Consider the following 12,011-nt stretch of genomic DNA (forward strand, 5'->3'; position numbering starts at 1 on the left):
TGACATTATAGGGAAACTGGACTCCTAATTATACTGTCCTTTTTTCCCCCCATAATTCTTTTAGGTTGGAGTGCATTCAAAAAATGTGGGAAAAATTTTGAACATAAAAGAAAATCTGGTATACACAAAAAGAATTAAACCAAAGAATTAAATAAACGCCTTTAATCGAACCGTGCCTGCAGCCCTTGGCTTGTCCCCATATCGTTTCCATGTAGTGGCCTAACAGTGTGCAGCAGTGCACGCTGGCCCGCCTTCCTACTGCCCTGTAATTACTCAGCATCGGATTAGCAACGAGAGACCGTCTAGAAATACTCTCTCTGTGATCTTTGGCCTCTTTTTGTAACATTCAACACAGGCCGGAATTCCACCCCCCCAAAAAAACTCCAAACTCAGCACTGGGCGTTGTTCTCTTGCAGTCGGAGGCCCGGGTTCAAAAGCCAAAGGTATTGATGTGGAGTTGTGGACCCACCCGGCTCTAGAACTGGGTCAGATCCTATCGTTGAGCTGAGCGCTATTGGCTCAGCAGCGTTTCATAATGTCCTTCGTCGCTGGTGCGTGCTGCGTGTGAAGATGGATGGGAGGCCTTCTGCAGCCCGTCAATCAAACCTGAACCTACGTTTAAGGACGGGGCCAGGCCACGGGGCGTCAGGGACCACGGCGTTCCAGAGTAAAGCAAATAAATAACAGGGCCGCGTATTTGAAGCTCACTCGATTGATAGCTTGCTAAAAAACGTCCTTTGAAAGGTATTTTGAGACTGTCGATTGACTGCGTGAGGGTTCAAGGCATCTTTGACAAATCCATCGGACATGCAGGAGTCTTTCTTTTTAAATGTATTTTTTTTACTCACTCTGTGTCCCTTCTCTCCAGGAAGACCAGGGAGCCCATCGTAACCACGGTCACCCTGGTAACAGAACAATAACATAGCTTCAGGTATATTCAGTGATTGCATTCCATTCAAATAAAAGTATGTAGAGTATGGCCGTAGTTATGTTATGATGTTTAGTTATGATGGTCAAAATAAAAGTTTTGAGAACCACAGTCGCTCTGAATTAAGAATGTCGGCTAAATGCCTAAACTACTGAACTCATAAAATGCCACAGTCTCGTAGTAAATCAGTATCATACATATCCTGAAGCTGGAGACGTAGGCCTACCGATATTCAGTGATTGGGTCTAATGATCAAAACGAAAACATTATAATGGTGTAGAAAATCTATAAAAAACGAAACATTTCCACGCTGTGACAAGATGACCCCCGGCCACTTTCATTATCACTGAATACACCTTTAATAGTAGTCACAAGTTACATTACTACATCTATGGTACATCATTCACCAGAACTGTATGGTAGCAGAACGGTGATTGTAAATTATTTGCCAGGCTTTCCTTCAACCCTTTACATACTGTAATAAAAGCTGTTTAACTTTGTACTGTATCCATTTTCTTTTACTTTCCTTTTTTTTGTTTGTTTTACAAATGGTGGATAGCTTCTAATTTCTTTAGTTTCAGAGAGAAACTCTCTTACACATGCTAAGGGAAGCAACAGTGACGGGGGTTAGGCCTGTCACATTTATTGCATAATCGTCTAATCGCAATTATTTGACATAATCGCAATTATTTCGTCATAATCGTGATATGTTGAAAAATGTTCATATATTTTCAAAAATAGTGGAAATAGCAGATATACAAGCTCACAACCTTGTCGCATCGCGACGCGTTGTGAGCTTGTAGATCGGATATTTCCACTATCAATGTTTTTTTTAGAAGTATAAAGTTGTCAAATATGTAATTTCTTTGTATATTTAGGTTATGTGTCATATCTGCCATGTGCAGAGCCTACAAGCCAAACAGAAATGAAATTGTCAACGACAAAAACACAATGAAATCGTTAATCGCAATTATTTTGAGTGACAATGAATCGTCACGTAAAATGTCATAATGGTGACAGCCCTCATACCTTTCCTCCAGACTCTCCTGGCATGCCTCGCGAGCCGTCGGCTCCGTTGCGTCCCTATCGGGAGACACAAACGTCACATCAGACTACACACACGGCCATCACGGCTGGAACCATATCCAATCACCCTGGACGATCTCTATGACTACAACACGACACAGATGCTGCCGTCGACACAACTGGCTTGAATGTCTGAAATCGACATGATGTTGTGACATTTGCGGGCGACTCAGCGGTAGCGACGGGGAGCAGCTTGAGGTGCCATGTTCTAAAAAAAAGAAAAAAACTAAAAGCACATGAGCTCATCTGTCTGCACGGTGTGGGTTCCACTGCTACGCCTCTTAGGTGTAGCAGTACGTTTTTTTTTTTTTTTACCAGATAACAAATGTGAGGCACTCATCTTAAAATGTTCATCCAAACGCCAAAATTTTTTTTTTGTTATCAATTATTTTTATTTTCCATAACATAAAATTAGAGACATACATATGAATAGAACAAGAAAAAGTAAAACATTAATCAAAAGAAAAATGCAATTAACAGACAAACACAAACAATAGCAAAACAAGAAAAGGAAAAGAAAACCCACCCACCCCCTTTCCCCGGACCAACACGGAATGTACAATAGTGCATGCCTGTGCTAGGCTGTTACCACTATATAGTGATTTCTTGAATCATAGCCTTAAGCTTATCTGCAATGTCCGACCACATATTAATGTTTTCTTCTTTTGCTCCGTGTAACCTTGCTATCGACTGCTCTAAATATACTATATCTAGAAAGGTTAAGGCCCACTGGCGAAACGTTAACGTATGAGGAGGTTTCCACCGCGTAGCTACCATCTTCTTCGCCGCCGTTAATCCAGCAAAGAAGATGCGCTTGCGTATATTGTTTAGTTGCAACTGTGAGACGTCATTTAATAAAAATAAAGAAGGAGAAGATATGATATTAATACTAAAAATAGTTGAAAGTTTTGAGGCAACCATATTCCAGAATGACGACACATTTGGGCATTCCCAAACCATGTGAAGGAAGGTACCAATACTATTTGAGGCGCAGAGAGTGCAGTTGGGATTATTCAAAATCCTCATAGCACATAGTCTGCGGGGAGTTAAATAAGTCCGATGAACAAAATTTAAATGAATTTGTTGATGGTCTGGATTTCTAGAAGATAGCCTAATGTTAGACCACACTGTGTCCCAACAAAAGTCAGGGTCCAAATTTGGTACATCATTCCTCCAAACAGTATCAACAGATAGGGGCCCATAACTACAGTCTAATAAAAAACCATAGAGGGTGGAAACCAAACCTCTTGTTCTGTTACCATCACAGATAAACTCATGGAAGGGGTGCAATCTAAGGGGAGCTTGCCATGGGACCCCATAGGTCCTCATGGACAATCTCAGTTGGAAGTAGAAAAAAAGGGTATTTCCAGGCAGATTGAAGATGTCACACAAATCTCGAAAAGGTCGTAAACCATTTCTATCAAATAAGTCCCCTAATGTACGAATCCCCTTAGCCCTCCACCTTGGAAAGCGAATGGGGCGATCCTCGATTAAAAGTCTTTGATTATTGAACACTGGGGAAAAACGCCAAAATTTGAAAGAATTATATCATATAAATATATTTTTTAAAAGAGACATCAAATTGTATGAATGAGGCATCAACTATATCATACATGGGCAACTGGCGGCCCGGGGGCCACATGCGCCCCCCCCCCACCTTCGCTTAATGCGGCCCACAGGTTAATACCGGAATACTGATATATTATTCCTATAGACTATATTAGTATTAGTAGACTATATTAGTAGCTTAATGACTAGTATAGTAAAGTTGTTTTATGTCCAATGTATTTGTATTTAAGTTCATAAAGTTAACATGCGTATAATAACTAAATGCGTTTGAAATTAAATCAAAATATTACATTTCAAGATTCCAATTCAAAAGCTGCGATGCGTTTTGAGCTTGTAGATCTGCTATTTTTGCTTCTTTTGTATGAGATACCAGAATGACAAAGTAGGATGTAGCAATATGCAATGTGGCCCTCTGTAGTGAAGGTGGAAATATAGTGGCCCTCTCCATCATCAAAGTTGCCCACCCCTGAACTATATGAATAGTTTGATGCAATATTCACAGGTGCATTTTCGTACTGTTTATTTGTTTTAAGAGTAGTTAAGAGTATCATTTTCAAATCTACAGTGTAGGATGTGACTGTAAAGCCCTGATTGATGTTTCTAAGTGGGGGTGTTTCTGAATGGAGGTCTGCCCCATTATGTTGTAGCTTGAAATCTGCTCATTTAATGTTCACCATGCATTGCGTTGTAGTCAATGCATCTGCGACACACGCCGAGGTCACCAGACCATGGTCAGACGTATCCATGTCCCATGTCATCTTGCAGGGCCGTGGGCAGTGCCAGAGGGAGATCTAATAGTTAGGAGCTAATAGGTGTGGATAACTGGTTTGACTTACTGTACATACGGTGGGAGAGTTAGATCACTGAAAGAAAACTACAAGCGAACTGGCTACCAAGTGGGGTCAACGTGCGGCCCTTCTGTCCTATGGGTTGGTGCCAGGCCGGTACAAGGTTCACCAATGTTAAACCTGATGCTCCGACTTCACACACTTCAGTGCCGTCAACCCGCCCCCTTTTCTCCCATATAATGGAAGTGAATTGAACGCGGAAGCTGCCACATCTACTGCGTTCACACTGGCGAAAAGATGCAGGCTACCATTCATTTTCAATGGAAGCCAGCGACATGAAGATACAAAGATACAGCCGACGTTTGTAGCTGCTACAAAAGTTAGAACAGCAGTGTAGCTTTGTAACTGCCAGTATGAAGTGCATAGGTAGGGGGCACGGTGGCAATCAGTAGTGTAACGGAGGTGATCCGAACCTCCCCACCCGGCTTCGAACCCGGGTCTCCTGCGTGAAAGTCCAATATCTTAACCATCAGTCCAAAGGGATATCCCTATGGAACAAGAGCAGATACTAGACTTTTGAGGCTTAGCTGGGGCTGCGACTCTCTCCGCCACACTCACCCCCCTTTGACCTCCTCCTACGGGGAAGCCCGGATCCGGGTCACGGCACCAATGTAACGGAGGTGATCCGAACCTCCCCACCCGGCTTCGAACCCGGGTCTCCCGCGTGAAAGTCCAATATCTTAACCATCACTCCAAAGGGATATCCCTATGGAACAAGAGCAGATACTAGACTTTTGAGGCTTAGCTGGGGCTGCGACTCTCTCCGCCACAGTAGCACTGTCGCCTCAAAGCTGGAAGGGTTAGGGTTCGATTCCCACTGGGTACGCTGGGGGCGTGTCATCAGTGCCCATGTCCTAGGTGTGGTTGGCGAAAGGGCTTTTCTGTGTGGAGTTAGCGTGTTCTCCCCGTGTCTCCTAGGGTAGTACTACTGTAGGTAGCCTCACAAAAAACATGCAGTAATCCTGGTCTCTATACTGCCTCCCCCGGGGCGCCTGATGGAGGGGAAAGGAACTGGCTTATTCCACGCGCTACGTCCAACCTGGAAAACTCTCCACACCCCTGTCAGGTGATAAGAAGCGGCCTGCTCACTCCTCATGCATTGAAGGAAGCATGAGCTCAGTTCAGGGCTATCCCCAGGTTATCTGAGGGAGAGCGGCGCACAGGATTACAGCTTAGGAAATTGGCACTGGGTGAAGAATGGGGTACAAAATCGTGGGATAAAAATGTTAAGAACAATGAAGCGTTTAAGACCTGGAACCACTTTAACCATTATTGTATGCTTCAACTATTAAAAAAATAGCAGATATAAAAGCTCACAGCGTGGCACCGAATGTCGCGCTGCGAGCTTGTAGATCTGTTATTTTTTTGTAATCGTTAATTTCTTTGCAAATCTTTGAATATATATTTTTAAAAGCGAACATTTGTAACTCAAATATCCCCCTGGAACAACATATTTTGAGATGGGGTCGGCGGCCAAAATACATGTAATTCTGAGGGGCCCTGACATGAAACGGTTTGATAAAAACTGATTTAGAAGAAGGATTTAGAAGACGTTTATAGAATCGGGGTCAATATATTCAAAGACTTTTGACGAGCTTTCAAAAATAGCAGATCTACAAGCTCGCAGCGCGGCACTCGGTGCCGCGCTGTGAGCTTGTATATCTGCTATTTTTCAATAGTTTAAGCATAAAATAAGGGTTAAAGTAATAATGCGTTCCAGGTCTTAACGGCATAACTTCAGCGATGTTGAAAGGTTTTCCTGGCCGGGTGTGTGAGGTGTGTTCTTACCCTCTTGCCCAATTTGCCATGGGGGCCGGTGCCACCCTGAAGACCCCTGGGTCCCTACAGAGAGAAAAAACAACAACACATGAACATGTTAACACATAAATGCCTGGCATTCCTGGCGTTTCTACCAATAAATAATAATCAATATTACTATTTTATCGCCAGATTAGCAAAAACACTACATTACCCACAACGCTTTGCGGCCCTATAGGGTGCGCGCGTCACTGGCTTGTGCGACGCGCACAGCAGGCCAGCGCAGACAGGGCTGCAGAATGCCTCCGTCCACACGCATTGTAAAATGGCGACCGTTGTTTACTTCTCGGGACTATACCAAACGCTTGAGGTGTTTATCGCCGATGGAACATTAGCGAGTCCCGCACGCACATCGCGCGTACACGCGCCCCGGTGAGTTCCATTAACCCTATGATGGCATCCCATGTGTTTATCTTTGTTGGTACTCCTCAGGCGACGTCAGAAACACAAACCACTGTGGTACCGGTATATAGTGTTATCATTTCCACTACTGATTGACTCTATATATATATATATATAGTATATATACAGTATATATTTGTTTTGTTTTTGTTTATATAAACTATATATATATATATATATATATATATATATATATATATATATATATATATACTATACAATTTGACTGTTAACACAAGGAGACAATAGACCAGTAAGGCGCCTAAGGTCACGCCATCTGTCTTGGCCATATATGGATTCTGTTAGTGTGGTTCTCCTAACAGGGCATCATCTGGGATTAGAGCCCTGCACGGGCCTGAAATGTGGGGCCCGGCCCGGCCCGGCCCTGGCCCGTGGAATTAAGGCCCGGCCCGGCCCCTGGCCCGTTTGGTGCCGCTATTATTGAATGAATAATTTTTGTGCGTGGCTTTCACTGCTGCGTGCAGCAACTACACTCTCAAGGGGAGTCCATACTGCCACCAACCACCGAAATCTGCGTCGGAAAGGTCCGGTTCAAATACAAAATGACATCTCTTGCAACTTCTGAAAAGGATAACTCCTAATTTGAGTTCAGAAAGCTGCACGCATGTCAGAAAGTCGGAACTTTCCGACGAAAACTGTGATCGGCGACAGTATATGCACAGCCCTTTAGCTGTGATCTTGTCTTGTGCTCTGATTAAAAGAAAGAAGTCAGAACAGCACAGCAAGTAATTACACACACATCACAACGCAAGTAAGAGATCTTCCTCCACCCACCGTTTATGTTACTGTACATCCGATTCCTCACAGCAGAAAATTAGACACTGATATTATTGTCGGCTCGCCGTGGTTAGAACAAACCATCTCATAAAATACGGAGTATTGTCCAGTTACTAAAGAGTAAAGACGCATGGGGCGCCCGCTGGCCTGGTGGTCAAGGTGCATACCACATACTAGGCTATGATGCCTGCTGGCGTCGCCGGTTCGATTCCCGATCTGGACAACCTTTGCCACATGTCATTCCCCATCTCTCTCCCCATTTCCTGTCAGTCTACTGTCCTATCAATAAAGGCATAAAAAGCCCAAAAACAAATCTTAAAAAAAAAAAAAAGAGTAAAGACGCATGTTCAAACACTGTTACGGATATTTGGCAACAAAAGAAAAAGAAAAGCCACCATAACAGCCAGAAGATGGCCTTCTCACCTGTGGTCCTCCATCACCAGGTTCCCCTTTAAGTCCAGAAGATCCAGGTCCTCCCTATGAAACGCACACGCACACGCACACGCACACGCACACGCACACGCACACACACACACACACGCACGCGCACACACACACACACACACACACACACAGGGCGAGAGGACACAGCGAGTGAATATGTGCATAATAAATACCAGAAGAGTTTAGACGTGGAGAGTGCATGATGCAGAGGACCTCCCAGAACATAACATTGTGTTCTTCCCAGCAGCCCTTCTATGACTACAGGATATTAAGCCGCTTGATATTGATGAGCTATGATGACAGAGGACAGATAGTGTGTGTACAGTAATGCAACACACCTGCCAGAACCACAGACGAACCGCACCGTGTATGAGATTACTGTTATCATTAATACTAAAGGTCACTGTCTGTGTTATGAGAGGAACATCTGTTTTCTTTAAGCCCTTTGCACACAGGACAGTTGCGTTTTTTTCGTTTGCGGCATGAATAAAACGCATTGGATTTGGTGTGCAAGGCTGTGCGGAATCGGCGCTGCGGATCCAAAAAGGAGTCATAAAAGGAGTGATGAGTTTTTTACCGCATGCGACAAGACGCACGAATCGAACTGGGTTCGATTGAGAAAAAAACGCACGGCGGCAGCCACTCGTCGCACGGCTAGTTCGGAGCCGGTGTGCATGAGGTCATAGAGAATCATTGTTTTCTTTTCAAAAAATGATATTGTCCGTTTGATCCGTGCGGTTAAACGCTCCTGTGTGCAAAGGGCTTTACTCTCTGCCGTATATTAGTTATTGGTTGAGTACTGAAATGCTCTGTGTAGACACATGGGCTGGGTGTGTGCATGTGTTTTTATTTGTCTATCTGCATATGTTGCGTGCATGTGCGAGTGCATGCACACACACACACACACAGACACACACACACACACATCTGTTTGTCTGTGTGCAGTATGATAGATGCTTGGAGTCTGACCCATCACAGGAAGAAGCTCTCATCAGCCTGTGTTTCTCATCAGGGAGCTGCTGCTAGGTAGATCAGTGGTGTGTGTGTGTGTGTGTGTGTGTGTGTGTGTGTGTGTGTGTGTGTGTGTGTGTGTGTGTGTGTGTGTGTGTGTGTGTGTGCGTGCGTGTTTGTTTGTGTGTGTGTGTGTGTGTGCGTGCGTGCGCGTGTGCGTGTGTTTATCTCATGGCTACTCACCACAGGACCAGACCTTCCTGACATGCCCATTGGCCCAGCAGGACCTCTCATGGTCAGCTGTGGATTGGACAGAAACAACCAATAAACGGCCAATCAGAGAGTGGTGTTGACAGTACTCGGCGTAAACCTGTCCACACTAAACAGCGTCTGGGGTTGGGGGGGGGGGGGGGGGGGGGTTCTCCCCCCCAGGCACATGTTGTTGCTGTCTGGCAAGAAACCTTGTATGTTAGGGGTCTTCAACATTTTCAGGCCAAGGACCACTTAGTTGAGAGAGAGAGATGAAGCAGGGACCCCCACAACCTGTTCATAGATTCCATATAGTTTCATCGTTTGACAGCACGATCATCAGTGTATTTTGGATTCATGTCAATTTGTGTTTTCAGATATTTAAACACTTTAGCCGTCATTACCTAATAAACTTGATCTTTTACTCTTCTGATCTTTTTCCCCTCTACACCAAAGCGTTTTGACAAAAATAGCCGATCAGTAGATCTGCTATTTTTTTGGCTACAGTTCTCAGAATATAGACACTAGGGATCAAGTGGTTAATATAAACAGGATTGGAAGATTTGTAGTTGTAGTTGTTATTTACTCACAATTTGTCATTGGTCGATATTTATAAAACTCTCTTACAAAATATATAAATAAATTAGCAAATCGATGCATTGTAAGCCAGTATTTCGGCTATTTTCGCTACTTTTTGTGTTAAACCCAGCATAACTAGTCAGATATTCCCCAGAATATAAACGTAGACGTTCATATTTCAACTAACATTACAAACAATAACAATAATCCTATAGTCCATGTGACAGTCCTGGTAATGACGTCAAGATCATCCCCATATGGGCTGTGATCTGGCCTAGTTCTGAACGTCACCGGAGTCAACGGAGGACGTTCTCATAACATCATCATGACGTCATTTGGCTAGCAGGGAAGATATGATAAAGTAGGGCATTCATTTACTGGGGGGGGGAAAGAAATACGATTAGATATGGAGATACAAGGTTTCTGCCTGACAGCAACAATATGTTACACATACCTTCCTTCTCACACTAACCGGCATGTAGCAAGAGAAATGGCTCCCCCCCCCCCCCTATCAGGGGGGAAAACAGGAAATTATAGAGAAAGGTGACAAGTGTTTAATGGATTGGAAAGCACCTGTTACGCCCCCACCCCACACCCCCCTTCCAACTCCATAGTGTGTTGTAAGCATTTGGTGTGTGTCCGTGATGTTTAATGTGCACCATGTGTTTTGGAACACATCGTATAGCCTGCAGCCACAAACACAGTACTGCTGTGACCTGTTTTTCTGGCCCAAGTTTGTCAAAAAGGGGTAAAATAAGGTCAGCTTGCTCTTAGGATTATTACACTTTCAGGGTCTTTTATAACATTCTGGTCTAGTTTGAGGTATTAAAAGGTAGGGCAACAGATAAGGGAAAACATTTCACGTATAACCGCGTAACCCCCATGTGGATAACCGTCCTCAGGGCTCAACACTAGTGTCTTTTCTGTTTTCTGTTACTGCGGAGAAAGCTTTAGCTGAAGAATTTTCAGCAAAATAAACTGAAGATATTTTCAGCTTAAGCTTTTCCCAAAATATGGATGCTGGGGTTTAAGTGGTTAAATCTCTTTTCAGTTTCTTTCTTTCGTGTAATTATATGGAAATTTCTTAAAATTATATGTTTTGAAAAGGTGACTCTACAGGTACTGGAGCACAATTGTGATGACAACGCGAGTGGATGCACCTCCTTGATGTGCACACTGTAACGCCGGTACTTCGAGTACAATGATGGCCTATAAATATAAAATGCGGATACATTTGCAATGCGCTGGAAAAGGTTACATTAAATGTATATCAATTATATAAGTATCCTTCCAATGGTTTATTGGGAGTTTGGGTGAGTTTACCAGGTTGAAACTCTTCCACAGCTGACATCACACAACTGCTCATTTTGGGATTAGTGACTGTTGGGGAGAGGGCAGATTTTGCAATACAAACACCTTTCCCCCCCAATATTTAACATGTATTGTTTAAGAGAAGCACAGTTCTTCTCACATTATTTGAATATCCAGCATTTAGTCCGTTTTAGTCATGAAGCTCACAAAGGAGTTGACCAAATCGTTCTGTATAAAGGCCTGATTTACACTGCAGCCAGATCCAGTCTGAATCAGATCTGTGTCACAACCAGAGTGGAATCTGATTGGTTTTATATGACCATGTGACCATTTAAACCAATCAGATTCCAATCTGGATGTGACACAGATCTGATTCAGGCTGGATTTGGCTGCAGTGTAAATCAGGCCTTTGCTAGTTAAGACCCGTTCAGAATTCTTATACCTGTTTATGTGCATGCGTTCAACCAATGATCTTCCGTGCCCTAGATGCGGCTCAACAGTGCTCCTACTGGTAGAAAGTGTGCATCTGACATTTCTCCATATTTTTGTATCGTATCCAAAATGTTCACGCTTGCACCACAATTCTATTACCCCCCCCCCTCCCCCCCTTTCAACACCCCTCTCTCCATGCCCTTTTCAAATTGGTGGGGTGGGTGGAGAGGAAGCAAAACTAGGGGCTCTGTCACCTTAATGTCATGGGGAAACATATCAGACAGTTGGCAATGATCCAATTTGGGTCCACACATGTTCTAGAAAAACGACTGTGGAACATCGATTTCACACTAACTTAGATGTGAACGCATTCCCCATTCAATATTTATTGTTCAACACACAGCAAAATCCGGAGTGGTCATTTTACATTTGGGCCCTATAGTATACAGTATATATAAAAAAAGCTCACAATGCATCGCATCTCGACACGCTGTGAGCTTGTAGATCAGCTATATTTGCCCAAAATGTGTCCCCCTTTGAAAACAGGGGACACTGGATAACTGTGAAAGGGTTAAAATGGCCCAGAGTCCATTTTC

At 43.6% G+C, this 12,011-nt stretch overlaps 1 protein-coding gene across 1 annotated transcript in view; it reads right to left on the bottom strand.

Moving 5' to 3' along the window:
• LOC308284804 (collagen alpha-1(XI) chain-like) overlaps window positions 1–12,011 on the bottom strand; it is a gene marked incomplete at both ends in the record, with an annotated part of 150,054 nt that overhangs the window by 77,802 nt on the left and 60,241 nt on the right. The window contains 5 exons of the mRNA XM_080725531.1: window positions 849–902; window positions 1,958–2,011; window positions 6,220–6,273; window positions 7,873–7,926; window positions 9,088–9,144. Of these exons, the coding sequence (XP_080581657.1) occupies window positions 849–902; window positions 1,958–2,011; window positions 6,220–6,273; window positions 7,873–7,926; window positions 9,088–9,144 (273 nt within the window). The remainder of the gene's footprint in view (window positions 1–848; window positions 903–1,957; window positions 2,012–6,219; window positions 6,274–7,872; window positions 7,927–9,087; window positions 9,145–12,011) is intronic.

Source organism: Nannobrachium achirus (assembly GCF_963921795.1).
Source record: "Nannobrachium achirus genome assembly, chromosome: 5".
Taxonomy (NCBI): domain Eukaryota; kingdom Metazoa; phylum Chordata; class Actinopteri; order Myctophiformes; family Myctophidae; genus Nannobrachium; species Nannobrachium achirus.